Source organism: Paramisgurnus dabryanus, chromosome 3, assembly GCF_030506205.2.
Source record: "Paramisgurnus dabryanus chromosome 3, PD_genome_1.1, whole genome shotgun sequence".
Classification (NCBI taxonomy): Eukaryota; Metazoa; Chordata; class Actinopteri; order Cypriniformes; family Cobitidae; genus Paramisgurnus; species Paramisgurnus dabryanus.
The window spans coordinates 24,034,715-24,049,594 of NC_133339.1; the positions used below are offsets into that span (position 1 = coordinate 24,034,715).

Genomic DNA, 14,880 nt, shown 5'->3' on the forward strand with positions numbered 1-14,880 from the left:
CTTATGTTTGGACGAGAAGTTCGTACAAAGTTGCCTTGCCTTGTCAATGAGAAAAAGGAAACAAAAGACATAGAAGGTCATCATAAAAGCTACAAAAAGAAAATGAAACAGTACGCAGACATGACAAGTCGAGCCAAAGAACACAACTTTGATTTGGGAGACATTGTATATGTGGCAAGTATGGAAGATGGTAAACTGGACTCTAGATATAGAGCCACTCGCTATGTACTGCTGAAGCACACATCAGACAATTCCTTTGAAATGGTCAATGCAGAGGATGGTTCTAAGATTGTGAGAAATGTGAAGCACATACGTCATGTACCCATTCAACTGGAGGTCAGTGTGCCAGAACCAGCAGAAAAACAAAGTGATCAAAGAGTTCAAGACAAGCCTGATTACACAGAAGAATCTCAAAGTTCTTCAGTTACAGTACCAGACTCATCGAGTAAGCCTATCACCACTCGTAGTGGTAGAGTTGTTAAGAAACCTGCTCGTTTCAAGGACATGATAATGTAGATGTTTAAGTATGTTTACTTGTTGATTGTTTAGTCGGTTGAGACTGAAACAGAAAAGTAAAATTGATGTTTTGAGTAAAATAATATTGGATATATTTAAAGAATTAGTTATTGTTGATATTTAAGTTCTTTAAAATTAACAAAGGGAGGGATGTAGTATAGTGATATCGTGAGAGCGAGAACGAGAACGAGAACAGAAAGCATGAGTGTGTATGTAGTTGAGAGTGCGGAATAAAGACTCAAAAAGAACAACTTAAAGTCTGTTTATTGGATTGACAACACAACAACAATGAAACATATTTGTAATCAAGCAGGAAATAGAAGCACCATTGAGTTCCATAGTAGGAAAAACTGCTTCCATGGAAGTCAATGGTGCTCATAAACAGTTTGGTTACAAATATTTCTCAAAATATCTTCCTTTGTGTTCAGCAGAACAAAGAAATGTATACAGGTTTGTTCCAACATGAGGTACGTGAGTAAATGATGACAGATTTTTCATTTTTGGGTGAAAGGTAAAGTGATAAAGTGAAAAGCCCATAGTTCTCATATTAATGGTTTAAAATGTACACCTACACACAATTACACGGTCTTGCTACACTGTATCACTATGCTTATGATAAATGGTTTCATGTTTTTTCTGTATAATAAAAGTAAAGGTTTTGTACATACAACAAAATGTGGAAATGTTTAATCTTTTTTATTGCAAAACTTTTTATTGATTAAAAACAAAAGTTAAAACACAGGTGTCTTAAAAAATGGCATTCCAATATATTATCATAGTGTTTGTTTACCATAAACCAGGAAAATTTGATGAATGTAGTCAATATAAATAATTTAAATATAATAAATTCATGTCCAGTAATGAAAGAAATATGTTTCTAACCTTAAATAAAGATTTACGTTGACAAACATTTAAAAAAAGATAGATGTTTTAAAAACTAATACTGTAACTGTATTTATATAAAATAATAAAATGTTTTGTAAATAGGATCATTTGATTTTAACCTTCATGAATTACCAGCAGGTGGCGGTCATGCACCTAAAGTTTGTATACCAACCGCCACAAACAATAAGGAGAAGAAGACCAGCGTTTGTCCATCGCGGTATTCCGTAGTTACCGGTTATTGGAGGTCAGCCGCCTCTGGCGTGCGCTTGAAATGTGAACCCAGAAATGTCATGAACTGAATCTGAGAGACCAGGTGGTACCGTTATCTACATAGAATCGATTTGTTTTAAATGGCGTAAATGACATCAATGCGTTAATCTCGCGTGAGCAGTGATTTTTCTGCTCGACACAGACGGAAGTTTCTCCGTCCGTTTTGTCCTACAGAGCGCCAACTGCGCGCAGGCCTGTTACATACATCAGCACAAAGATCAATGATCCAAGCCAAAGGACATTTTCACTGTATATCCTGCGCAAACTAAACTCGCAACGATGAGGAAGGACGTGAGGATATTACTTGTCGGAGAGCGTAAGTGAATTAATTTGTCGGTTGCACCTTCCCAGTTGACTTGCATTCATCTAACGTTATATGGTCAAACCATTATTTGTTAACCCTGTCCCAATCTTTTCGACATTAAATGCGAGTATTATTAATACATCCTAACAAAACAACGAGCCATTTAAGAAAATTCGTAACGCTTATCTATATATATTGTACATAGTGTTCAGAAACTTTATATAAATTGGCAGTTGCTTTGTGTTGGCTCCTTGTTTGAGAAACCCGACTGTAAATGAAGTAGATTTCAGAATATAATGAGATGTTTTAAATCACAAGCTGCTCAGTAGACGATGACAGTAATGGTGGGGGTGTGTCTTAATGTTTCATTTCTGTTTATCATGGTTACTTATAATAGTTTAGTCCTCCAGACAGCTGCCAAATATTAGATAGGGCAGCTAAAGCAGTACGTGTCTGTGTAAACGTACTGCACGACTGTACTGTAGTATCTCTTTACTCATGTCAGTTCATATTCAATTTTTACATCTCAAAATTCAGAAAGGACTACCAACAATTTAAAAACAAAACAGTCAGCCACATCGATAGTTTCTTTGTAATTTTTAAATCCAGTCCTATTTCTGGAAATTGTTTGGTGCTGATAATAGGGGTCATGGTGCAATGCTTTCTCTTTACAGCCAAAGTGGGGAAGACTTCCCTGATCATGTCACTTGTCAGCGAGGAATTCCCTGATGAGGTATCATCCCTAAACTTAATTGTCCTTACATACATGGGTGATTATATAATTGCATACTGACACTAATTCAAAAACAGTTACCTGTAATAATACAAGCACCCATAAACTAAATGTTTTGTTGTTTCTCTTATACTTGATTTCTACTAATCCCCATCCTTATAATTCACTATCCACTGTTTGGGATTTTATTGAAGGTTCCTCTCAGAGCCGAAGAGATCACTATTCCTGCTGACGTTACGCCTGAGAGAGTCCCCACTCATATAGTAGACTATTCAGGTAATAATGCTTTATTTCTTTAGTGAGTAGCCTAAATTGCTCTTAGGATGATTTATAACCTCATATTTTCCTCTTTTTGTGGTGTATGTCTTTGCTGGAACAGAAGCCGAACAGTCGGATGAGCAGCTTTACCAAGAAATATCAAAGGTGGGGTTAGTTTAGGCTCTTTGGCGATGCGGTTTTAATTTGATCATCTTGTGTTTATTCATCATCTTGTATTTTTGTTTCCACAGGCTAATGTTATATGCATAGTCTATTCAGTCAACAACAAGAAGTCAATTGAAAAGGTCTTGTTTTAATTTTTGCAAAAATCTCACTATAGATAGAGATTTAAATTTTACTTTGAAGTTGATATGGTTTTGTAATATGTCTTGTGTTGGCATCTGTGTAGGTGACGAGTCACTGGATTCCCCTTATCAATGAGCGAACGGATAAGGACAGCAGGTGTGTGGAATCTGGCCAGGACGTTAAAGACCTTGTGTCTGACTGTGGTGTTTGCTTATTCCTCATGATTTTTATTGATGTATTTTCTAAACAATTTCAGAGTTCCCTTGATACTGGTGGGAAACAAATCTGACCTGGTTGAGCACAGCAGCATGGAGACCATCCTCCCCATCATGAACCAGTACTCTGAGATTGAGACCTGTGTAGAGGTGAGCGAGATGGACTGGGTTTAAATATTTACATTGACAACATGAGACATTAGTATTTGGGTAAATTCTCAACTCTAGGTGTGATGGTGCAGATATGTTTTGTACATTCCTCTCAGTGCTCAAGTACGAGTGTGTGCAGAGAGGCTGCAGTATCATGGTGGAAAGTGACATCAGTCTCTGGGTCATGTGTCTGTCACTCATTACTGCTGTACTGGTGCTGTTGGTTTCAGTCTAAATTGAGAACAAGATGTTGCACTATAGGCCAGTTCAAGCTGATTGAAGAAAACACTAGCAAACTCCAACCAACACCATTCACCATGAATATTCTTATTTAGAATAAATTAGTTTGTTGGCTGTTGTTTGTTTTATTTGTGTGAATTAGTTTGTTGGTGTTGTGTCGGCTGTTGTATGTTGGATCTGTGTGAATTTGTCTTAAAGTCACATTAGAAATGTTAGACATGTGTTGCTGAAACACGTTATATAGACTCTGAACTATATAGTACTGAATTGTGGAGTTGCATCATTAAACTGTTTTAGTTTGGGCGGGGCTAAAATGGTGGCTCGATGATGCACTGGAGCCAAGACTAATACATTCGCAAGCATCCATTTAGATGGTTAAACTTTAAAAAACTGTAACATAGGGCCAAACCAAAAGATTTTTAAAACGTATCATATTTTCAAAATGTGTGAGACCACAAACATGATGCAAAAATCTATGATTTATAGTCTACGATCCATCTCACACTGTGCCCACTGTGCCATGACTGCAGTTGTTATGCTTTTATCTTTTATCCGTTTGCTATCTGATTGGGTGTCATTTTTTTGTTAGGTGTCCAGCATAAAAAGCCCCGGAAGCCAATTTGTTTTTTGCACTTATAAGATTAAGGTCTGAACTTACTAAACCCATTATTTTTTAGAGGGTTTAAAAAATATTTCCTATAGAATTATTTACATTTCTTAGATTATGATTACCAAAAATTATCATTACCGCAACATGATATTACATTAAATATATGCATTTACAAACTCATGTTTTGGTAATTAGAACTAAAAAGTTGTCTAGGTACTATGACAAACTAAATTGTAACTTTTATCTGGAGAGAAAAAATAAGAACTGCTTACCTGGTAGCCATCTTGAGTGTCACAGTCAATTATGTCCCAACTATTTTTTTCTGAAAATGTTAGCTCCTTGAGGGCTTAAACAATGATTGAAAATTGTTGTGGGGGATGAGAAAATTGGTCTTTGACACATTTTTATTTCTTAGTATTGTCTCTACATTTACCAATGATCACAAAATACCACATGTTTCTTTACCGCAAATGTTTAACTTGTAACAGACACTGAAGCTTTTTATTTTTTAGATTTTTAAACTATAAATATTTCCATGTCAAAGAACGCAAATCCTGTCATGGACACGTTGCGGTAATAAAAAATTTCCCCTTATATGTAGAAGACACAACAAAATTGGTTTGTATGATATCATTTGAAATCATGTGCAAAATAGTACATGAAGAGATGTTTGTTACTGTATGCTTTTTATTTTGATAGCATTTACTTTTTTTATCAAAATGTTTCATGAAACTTCATAAGTCTAATTTCACGAGAATCACCTGTGTGCGTTTTTAGTCTTGGTTCCCCCTTCACACAACAGCTGAACATGTTGAATGTTTCCAATTTGTTATTGGAACGCCTCTGATGTGCTCCCGAGCAGATTGAGACGCTCTTAACACACCGCACACCACAGAAAAATCTGATAAGATAATCAGTTCAACCCCCAGTATTAAGAGAGCAGGAATTGTGCCCGTTTTAAGTTTTGAAAACTTTTATTTACTTTTTTAAATCATTCAAATTTTCTGTGGTGTGACAAACTTAGACTTCACACAAACTTGAAAAGTTTCCAGAATGTAAATTACCATATTTTCCGGACTATAAGTCACTGGAGTATAAGTCGCATCAGTCAAAAATGCGTTTTGAAGAGGAAAAAACATTTATAAGTCACAGTGGACTTTATGTTGCGTTTATTTCGAAAATGATTTCACAAAATCCAAGCCAAAGAACAGACATTTAATCTGGAAAGGCAAGTTATTCAACTAAACAATAGCACAGAACAGCAGGTTGAATAGGTGTTAAAGTAACATAAACAGTTATTTACACGATACACAATAGCATACGCGACAAGCCAAATCAAGTCCCGAAGTCATTCCACATCACTGAATCCATTGAATTACATAAATACAGGAGCAGGAAAGAGCGGACTCTCGCGGCTGTAGACGATAATGGTTGCTCTTGGTTCATATGAAATAATTTGGACTTATAATTCGCACCTGACTAAAAGTTCCAGTACCTGCCAAACTATGAAAAAAGTGTGACTTATAGTCCGTAAAATATAGAAAGTTGCATGACTATTAAAGATCGGTCCCATGAAGATCAAAACAACCATTGTTAAGTTTTTAAGGCAGCTATGTTTTCCTGATGTGATGTTAACTTTAAGGCTTTACTTTTTTTAGTGCTCGGCCAAAAACTTGAAGAACATCTCCGAGTTGTTCTACTATGCTCAAAAGGCTGTTCTGCACCCCACAGGACCACTGTACTCCCCTGAGGAGAAAGAGGTAAGCGGGGATTATTTCAGGTTACCTACAGTATATAGAGCTATTTTATCTGCTATTCTGTCCATCAAATGCTTGAATAGTTAACAAGATGTCATAATGCCATAATGTCCATTTTTATTTTCAATTTTCGTTGGATCTCTGATTAAAAATCCCAGATAGTATTGGCAATAATCGGTTTCTTCTGCCTAGATGAAATCATCTTGCGTCAAAGCACTTACTCGCATTTTCAAAATATCAGACCTGGACAACGATGGAATCCTGAATGACAGCGAGCTTAACTTCTTCCAGGTAACAGCCACATACACAAAGCTTAAAAAGCGCTTTTTTAAGTGTTAATAAGGACATTAAAGCTCAGACAACATGGTTTCTACCTGGCAGAGAACTTGTTTTAACATTCCCCTGGCGCTTCAAGCCCTGGAGGATGTGAAAAATGTTGTTCGGAAAAACTTGTTAGATGGGGTGAAGGATAACGGTCTCACACTAAAGGGTGAGCAGATCAAGTTTTCATTTCTTAAATCTTAGATGCAGTGACTCCATTGGTGAATTGGGATGGCTTGTAAGTGGCCACCATTACACCCACTGTTATCTTGTGTTTTGGTCCTAATTGTGCTTTCTCTGTTTGCCAGGCTTCTTGTTTCTTCATACTTTGTTTATTCAGAGAGGAAGGCACGAGACGACGTGGACCGTGCTCAGGCGGTTTGGTTACGATGATGACCTGGAGCTCACCCAAGAATACCTTTTTCCACTGTAAGTTCCACTCCAGATGCAAAACGAAATAAGCATCCATGTCCTGAAATAGTGATGTTATGATGAGGTCATGTTGAATCTGATGAATCTGTTTTCCTAGGTTAAAAATACCTCCAGATTGTACCACAGAACTGAACCACAACGCCTACCTCTTTCTCCAGAGCGTCTTTGACAAGCATGACAAAGTGAGTTTAGCAAAATGTCATTCAGTTGCCTTAACAGCATGTTTTTTATTTGTTTCTTTTGTCATGTTTTGTCTAGTCAGTGATGGTGGCTTGAATAGAGAACATTAAAACTGCCATGTTGCGCCGGTGTTTGTTTAGTTGCATAATCTGAAGGTGTGTCTTATGACACCACCCTGTAGATAGATACCTTAGGAGCTGTCAAATCAGTACTTTTGTGTATGTGTGGTAGGATCGAGACTGTGCCCTGTCTCCAGATGAGCTTAAGGATCTGTTCAAGGTCTTTCCCTACATGCCCTGGGGTCCTGATGTCAACAACACAGTCTGCACCAATGAACAGGGCTGGATCACTTACCAAGGCTACCTGTCCCAATGGACGTGAGTAGTACTGTTATGGCTACTGGACTGTGAAGTGAAAATGTAAACCATGTGATGTTAAATTGCACGTTATCCGCTGAAGCATTTTGTCACCTTCAACTTAGGCTTACAACATACCTGGATGTGCAGCGCTGTTTGGAGTATCTGGGTTATCTTGGTTACTCCATTATTCAAGAACAGGAGTCCCAAGCAGCAGCTATTACAGGTATCTCACTTAGCCACTCTTAATCACTTCCGTAAAGTTCTGGGCTCAACACAAGGTGAACTTTTTCTTTCTGGTGTCCAGTCACCAGGAGTAAGCGTATTGACCTGCAGAAGAAACAGACGCAGCGCAGTGTCTTCCGTTGCAATGTGCTGGGAGCCAGAGATAGCGGTAAAAGTGGCTTTCTTCAAGCCTTCCTGGGCAGGAACCTGGCGGTGAGTATATATGTTTTTACTTTTTACAGATGCTTTTATCCAAAGCAACTTGCAAACTATATATCATGCATACATGTTATATCATCTTACAAATCAAACCCATGACCTTTAGGTTGCTACTGCTGTGCTTTACAAGTTGAGCTTAAAGAATGAATCATGCCTAACAGTGCACCTTTTAATCCATACATTTATATTGCAGCGTCAAAATAGGATAAGAGATGAACACAAATCCTACTATGCCATCAGCACCACTTATGTTTACGGACAGGAAAAGTACTTGCTCGTAAGTACTTATAATAAGCCCTGTTGCATTGTAAACTAATGTTGTGTTGCCTTTGTGTCTGACTTCTGATGTTAACTGTATGTTCTCCATCTCTCATCCTCTCTCTTTTTTCGTTCTTATTCTTTCTATTGCTGTCTTGCTCTCTCTCGCTGTATCTCGCTCTCTCTTGCTGTCGCTCACTGTCTCTCGCTCGCCCTCTCTTGCTGTCTCACTATTGCTTGCTCGCTATCTCCCTTTCTCTCGCTATCTCGCGCTTGTTCGCTCGCTATCTCCCTTTCTCTCGCGCTCGCTGTCTCTCTCTCGCTGTCTCGTTGTCTCGCTATTGCTCTCTCGCTCGCTTGCTATCCCCTGTCTCTCACTATCTCGCTGTATCTCCCGTTCGCTCGCTCTCCCTCGCCCGCTCTCGCTCTCCCTTGCCCGCTCTCGCTCTCCCTCGCCCGCTCTCCCTCGCCCGCTCTCCCTCGCCCGCTCTCCCTCGCTCGCTCTCACTCGCCCGCTCTCCCTCGCTCGCTCACTCTCCCGCTCTCGCTCGCTCTCACTCTCCCGCTCGCTCTCACTCTCCCGCTCTCGCTCGCTCTCACTCTCCCGCTCTCGCTCGCTCTCACTCTCCCGCTCTCGCTCGCTCTCACTCTCCCGCTCTCGCTCGCTCTCCCTCCCTCGCTCGCTCTCCCGCTCTCGCTCGCTCTCCCGCTCTCGCTCGCTCTCCCGCTCTCGCTCGCTCTCCCGCTCTCTCTCGCTCTCCCGCTCGCTCTCCCGCTCTCGCTTGCGCTCTCGCTGCCTCCCTCTTGCTTGCTCTCTCTCTCTCGCTGCCTCCCTCTTGCTCGCTCTCTCTCGCTGTCTCTCTTTCTTTCTCGCTCGCTCTCTCTCGCTGTCTCTCTTTCTCGCTCGCTCTCTCTCACGTTTGCTGTTCCAGCTTCATGAAGTGCTTCCAGACTTCGAGTTCCTCTCTGAGGCTGATCTTGCCTGCGATGTCGTGTGCCTGGTGTATGACATCAGCAATCCTCACTCCTTTGAATACTGTGCTAAAGTCTACAAGGTAAGAGATTTTATTTATTTTAAATTACTGGAAAAAAGAATTGTCACTAAATGTGTTCAGAAAGACGTAACAAATTTTTCTAAAAATATTCAGTTATGTGTTTTTTTTTGCTTTTGTAACACTTTAATGTCCATTCACAGAAACACTTCATTGACAGCAAGACCCCTTGTGTGATCATCGGTGCCAAATCGGACTTGCACGAAACCCGTCAGTATTACAGCACGTCGCCGCTAGATTTCTGCCGGAAACACAAACTGCACCCACCGCAGCTGTTTACCTGCAACACTGCTGATGCGCCCAGCAAAGACATCTACACCAAACTTACCACCATGGCCATGTATCCGTGAGTACAGCGTCTCTTTGTGTCCCTCTTTAACTCTGCCAATCAGCCCTATGCTCTGCTACTCCTGTTAGATTGTGATTGGCCATCTCTGGCTTTCTCTTTCATGCATGTCAGTCTGTTTAATGTAGCCTCTGACATGAAATCTGATATGTCAGTGGTGCAGTTTAAAAACAAAATGGCATTTCTTTTATGATCTTGATAGGTAGGGTTTGCATTAGAATTTTAAGCATACGCTCCATCTGTTGAGGATGTCCACAGTGAACCGGTTCTTTCCTAGGTTTGTGATAACTAGATGAAGCAAAACTTTCATTGATGTTCACCTGTTTGTATTTCTTTGGTAATTAAAAACACACAGTACTGGTAAAAGTAGTTTTTGGAAATCAATTCTTAGGAAAGAACTCCAAATAGAAACACTTAAACTAGTGTCCGTGTGCCGTACAAGCTTTTCTGTGTTCTCCTGGTATTAGAAACCCATTCATATTCAAATGTCTCTAATTCCCATGCGCTTTCTGTATGTAGCGTGTCTGTGGGGATTTTTCTCAAAATGGAAAGTTACCAGTACTGTTTATACACATACATATTTATTTCCTGTGCTTACCTTCCTGCACCATCTCCAAGCTCACCTCATCCTCACCTGAGGAGGTGCAAAAAAATTTTAGTAGTAACTTTGGGATCCATCTCTTCTGGAACTGCGTCACATGACACTGATTCCTTCCTGTCTATGTGTGTTTCTGCAGCCACTCCAAGTTACGCTGCATGTGCACCTGCAACAGGTGTACCTTTTGCATCTGTCACAACCTCCTCAACTCTGAGCTGGTGCGCTCGGTAAAGGCCAAACTCTACAGTGCTGTTCTGACCAGGTCTCTGAGTATAGTCCTATTACCCCCCATTCTCCCTCTCTGCAGGGCTTTTTAACACTCCCTTCTTTCCTTTCTACTCGATGTTGTCCTGGCCCGACAGTTTTACATTGCATATCCACAAAAGGATGTTGAGAAATAGTAATTTTAGTGTGGTGTGTATATATATATATATATATATGTAGTATATTGTAATGAAAACGTTTTAAAAGTTAGTATGGATTCTCATTTAAAAAAAAAGAAGAAGCTGGAAAATGTAGATGATCTGATTGATCAAAACATTCATCCACACAAAGCCCAAACATATGGCATACTGACAGCTTAAAAAATTTACGCTTGTGCTTAAATCGAATGTTTTCAATTTAATCATCAGTAATGCAGATTTCGCGTAGTGCCTTTCCGTTTTTGCCTCCGTCATTTCATCTCAGATCAATCCAATTAGTCATGCTTTAACATATTGGGCAAAGCACTTCTGTACTTGAACTTGAGAAAATTGCAGAAACATTTAGCCTGGCTTCCAAAGTTGTATTATTTTATACCTGCATGTGGCTCCTTAACATCTAAACATTTCTCATACTTCATTTTTTTTTTTTAAATGCATCAACCCCATTTTTGTAGTTTATGTCATGTCCTTATGTTAATCCTCTTTATCTAATGTCATGTCTTATCTAACCATTTTCGTCTAAAGTCATGTGGTTCATGTTTAACCTGTTTCATTGGTCATTTGGTGGATATGAGGTGGATATGCAATCCGTAAATCTGCACACTTTTACACATCCTTATTTAAGGGATAATTGTGGCTGTCTTTATAAGACATTTATTTATTTCATATTGAACAGTTAATCTTATTCTTACTCCCAATCTTTATTTTTTACCTATAATAAAACATCAGAAGAATGCATGGATATGTATATTTATTATTTATTATCTATAAACTAGACTGAAATATGCAGTGCAAATAGATTTTAATTATTTTCTGCAAAGCATGTCACTTTCTTGACATCAGACAAGTCATTTATTACATTTGATTTGGTAATGAAGTCTACATCCCAGCAATTTGAATTTAATCTTGTGAATTTGTCTTGTTCTGTTCCTCAATAGGTGTTCCTTTTCATTAGTTTGGTTGGCCATCACCATCTTTGCTTTGCATCTCTTTACATCATGTTAGCCATCCCTAAAGGCATGTCTGTCCCTCTTTCTCTAACCAGCTTTCTTTGTGTTAGATGATGGGTATGACTATTCAAAACAAGACTCATACCTCACACAAACAGGCACTAACTGGTCACATGCAGTGATGTGACACTAAAGGGGCTTGATTTATGAATGTTGATTGAATGGTTAAGGTGTCTAACCTATTGCTAGTCTAAAACACACAAGCTTTACTTGCCATTATTGTTTGATGCTTTGATGTGTGGGTTTCATGATGGGTACATCTGCATCGAAGTAGGCTCTTTGTTTTAAAGAAATAGATTATGTAAAAAAAAAGAAAATGTATTAGTCATTTATTCACCTTCATGTTCAGGCCTGTATTAGTTTATATATTCTGTTGAATACAAGAGGAGATGGTGGGTTAAAGGTGATGCGGTCAGTCCATCACATTAACATTCACTTCTTTTATTGTTTGAAGAAGAATACAAAACACATGAATCAACACTGAGGCTGTTAGTCATTCACATTCAAAATATTAATCGGACAAAAGGATTGTTGGTGAGAGAATTTTTCTTTGATATTTTCAATCAGTTGCTTGTAATGCAGCAGCATTCAGTAGATGGCAGCATTTCCCTTTGTGTTGACCCTTAATATAACAACACACACGTTATAAATAGTCAGTTTTGTTGTGGTTACTCTAAAATAGGCTTTATGCCCAGCTGCACTACTTCTTGAACTTCAGCCAGCTCCTTGTTTCCTGTCTGCCATTATTGGACAAACTGATTAATCCAGGTGTGTCTGATTATTGTTGTTGTGACTACTGAATTCATGCACACCTGGATTAATCCGTTTGTTTGTGACTACTGAGGTCAGGCAAACCTGGATTAATCAGTTTGTCCAATAATGGCAGACAGGAAACAAGGAGCTGTGGCTGAAGTTCAGGAAGTAGTGCGGCTGGGCATAAAGCCTATTGAGAAGTTGTGTGCAACCATGCTTTAACAAAAACACACCATTCAGCCGAGGATATCAAAATCATTAATTCTTCAGTATTCCTAATTATGATTTCACAGTAAAACACATCATAATGAACCCTTAAAAAGTGAATTCTGTAGTTATTTATATATATGTAGGGTGGTTGTATCAGTAAGGTATACTGCTATGTGTGTGTGTGAGTGTATGTTTACCGCATGTGGTGGGCAGTGGGCTACAGTGGGGTGTGATCCTGTCGGGTGTGCGCGGTTTAAGTGCCGTGATGTGTGCATGTGTGTGTAAGATTGAGACTCTTTATTCAAGACGTGGGCACGTTTCTGTTGTCGGACGAGAAGTCCAGCCTCGTTCATCAGGTTCATGAGGTCAGCTTTATAGAGGATTCAGTCTACATGGAGTCATCTGTTGACCCGTTTGTGCCTATTTGCAACAGGTAAACCCCCCATGCTTAATTGGGTTACTTGGGAATGTACATTTAAAATGAATTGCGTTGCATATTATTTGAAAGGGAATATGTTTGCTTTTTTCATTTTATTTGGCAAGATAATTCAATGAAACTGATCCTTTACTTTTATTTTTTTCTCAGTACAACTTAAAGATTTGTGCAGATATGATTTCCGAGTAATTTCCTCAATATCTATTTGTTGGTTTGTGAATGCCATATCACATTTATTCCTTTGGGTATTTATTCCACATTATAGCTTTTATACACAAACAGTCTCACGATGTGGCTTTAAAGTGTTGCGTCTGGCATTAAATGCTGTATGTAGTAAAGTTACACACTCTGGAAATATGCTTTGAGGCCATTTGCCCTCTTGTTTGTCTCTCTCTCTCCACGGCTCACTTATCAACGCTGTGTAGTTTTCCACGTTCACCTGTTTTGCCCTTGAAGACATTCGCTGGCGCTCTCATGCTTTCTCTGCACCTTCTCATCCTGCCTCCTGCTCCTTTATTTCAGTTTCCTTACCTTATATAGTGTATTTACACAGGATGTCCATAACGGAAGACAAAATGTATTTTGAAGACTAAACTACATGCTCAAACTGTTCTAAAACATACTAAGAGGAATGCCATTGTTTAGTTATTTATCATCTTAGTTCTTTTGTCATATTAACACATCACATTTCTTTTACTCTTTTTCAGACACATGACCCAGGCTGACCTAAAGAACTCCACGTTTTGGTTGAGGGCCAGCGTTGGTGCCACAGTGTTTGCCGTCCTTGGCTTTGCCATGTACAAAGCTCTCCTCAAGCAGCGGTGATCGACGCAATCGGCATGCTACGTCATCCCGGTCCTTTTCTGATAAACTACAATACCCATAATCCCTCATTCCTGCTTTATTTCATTTTTGGGAAAGACTAAGTGCGTAGTAATAGTTAGCTAGATTTTGTATAGTTACAATTGCCTTATGTGTCTCTTTCCATAAAGTGTAATAGAAACCCCTCTCATCAGCCATGCGATGGTACAGGACATTAACAATACGTCGGATCCCCTCTGCTGTTTGGACGTGAGGTTTTTAATTTATGCACACCGTTGTTTTCCTCAGGTCGCTATTAGTGGGGTGTGACCTATATTGGGAAGACACAGCAGAGGGGCAGGGTATACTGACAGTTGACGCAACACTATGTTTATATGTGTATATATATATATATATATTAAGATTGCCTGTAGTTAGTGAGAAAATCAGATTTGAACTGTGCGCAAAGAAATGCAGTCATGCTCGAGAGAAGCACTGAATGAAACAAAGCCATTTCTCATATGTAAAGGTCATTTTCCTCTTAGTACATTGCAACTGTATTAATTTATTAGTCTTTTTTGCCATTGCTTGAACAAAGGATTATTTTTATGCAATGTTTGGATTTTATTTTCATAAATGATGATTTTCATGTTTACGTTTTGCCTTGATGAAGATCATGCACAAGAAATTCACGTTTCACAATTGAGTTCTTCCTCATTAAACGTTTTGATGTTATGGGATATTTCTATGAACATACCTGCTTCTATATATATATATAGCTGCTTGCTACATTACACTTCATTATTTATGCTCAACTAACAATCATGTAGACAAAGTCACTAAAACACTCTTAAGTTTTGCTCTAATGTTTCAACTCTTATGCCTATGTAACTTTCAGTGCATTTTCCCCGATAAAACTAAGGAATTGTTGCATATATGGATTTTCAAACATTTACAATAAATAATGGTGTGAATAAATGTGTCTGTTTTCCTACACGTTAGTGTTTTCGTTTTATG

The 14,880-nt window shown here is 38.8% G+C and overlaps 1 protein-coding gene across 4 annotated transcripts; it reads left to right on the forward strand.

Annotated features, from left to right (window-relative positions):
- Nucleotides 1–1,610: 1,610 nt before the first annotated feature.
- On the forward strand, nt 1,611–14,859 carry rhot1a (ras homolog family member T1a). Of its 4 annotated transcripts, XM_065279435.2 has the most exons (21): nt 1,611–1,987; nt 2,650–2,708; nt 2,903–2,984; nt 3,088–3,131; nt 3,218–3,271; nt 3,376–3,428; nt 3,529–3,637; nt 6,146–6,247; nt 6,437–6,535; nt 6,626–6,734; nt 6,874–6,994; nt 7,095–7,179; nt 7,409–7,554; nt 7,659–7,759; nt 7,841–7,971; nt 8,171–8,254; nt 9,168–9,290; nt 9,431–9,633; nt 10,371–10,493; nt 12,913–13,059; nt 13,770–14,859. In XM_065279435.2, the coding sequence occupies exons 1-21, from the start codon at nt 1,951–1,953 to the stop codon at nt 13,885–13,887; spliced, it is 2,130 nt and encodes a 709-aa protein (XP_065135507.1). In that variant the 5' UTR covers nt 1,611–1,950; the 3' UTR covers nt 13,888–14,859. The 4 variants fall into 4 exon arrangements, with proteins under 4 accessions (XP_065135507.1, XP_065135486.1, XP_065135492.1 ...); XM_065279414.2 differs by lacking the exon at nt 12,913–13,059; XM_065279420.2 differs by lacking the exons at nt 12,913–13,059; nt 13,770–14,859 and adding an exon at nt 11,592–11,980.
- The last annotated feature ends 21 nt before the right edge of the window (nt 14,860–14,880 follow it).

What these genes read in the sequence shown, in the direction of transcription:
- rhot1a (XM_065279435.2), top strand. Translation starts at nt 1,951, where the DNA reads ATGAGGAAGGACGTGAGGATATTACTTGTCGGAGAGC. An exon ending in GCGAGGAATTCCCTGATGAG is followed by an intron (nt 2,709 to 2,902) that starts GTATCATCCCTA and finishes ATTTTATTGAAG; the next exon opens with GTTCCTCTCAGAGCCGAAGA. An exon ending in TCTTTGACAAGCATGACAAA is followed by an intron (nt 7,180 to 7,408) that starts GTGAGTTTAGCA and finishes TATGTGTGGTAG; the next exon opens with GATCGAGACTGTGCCCTGTC.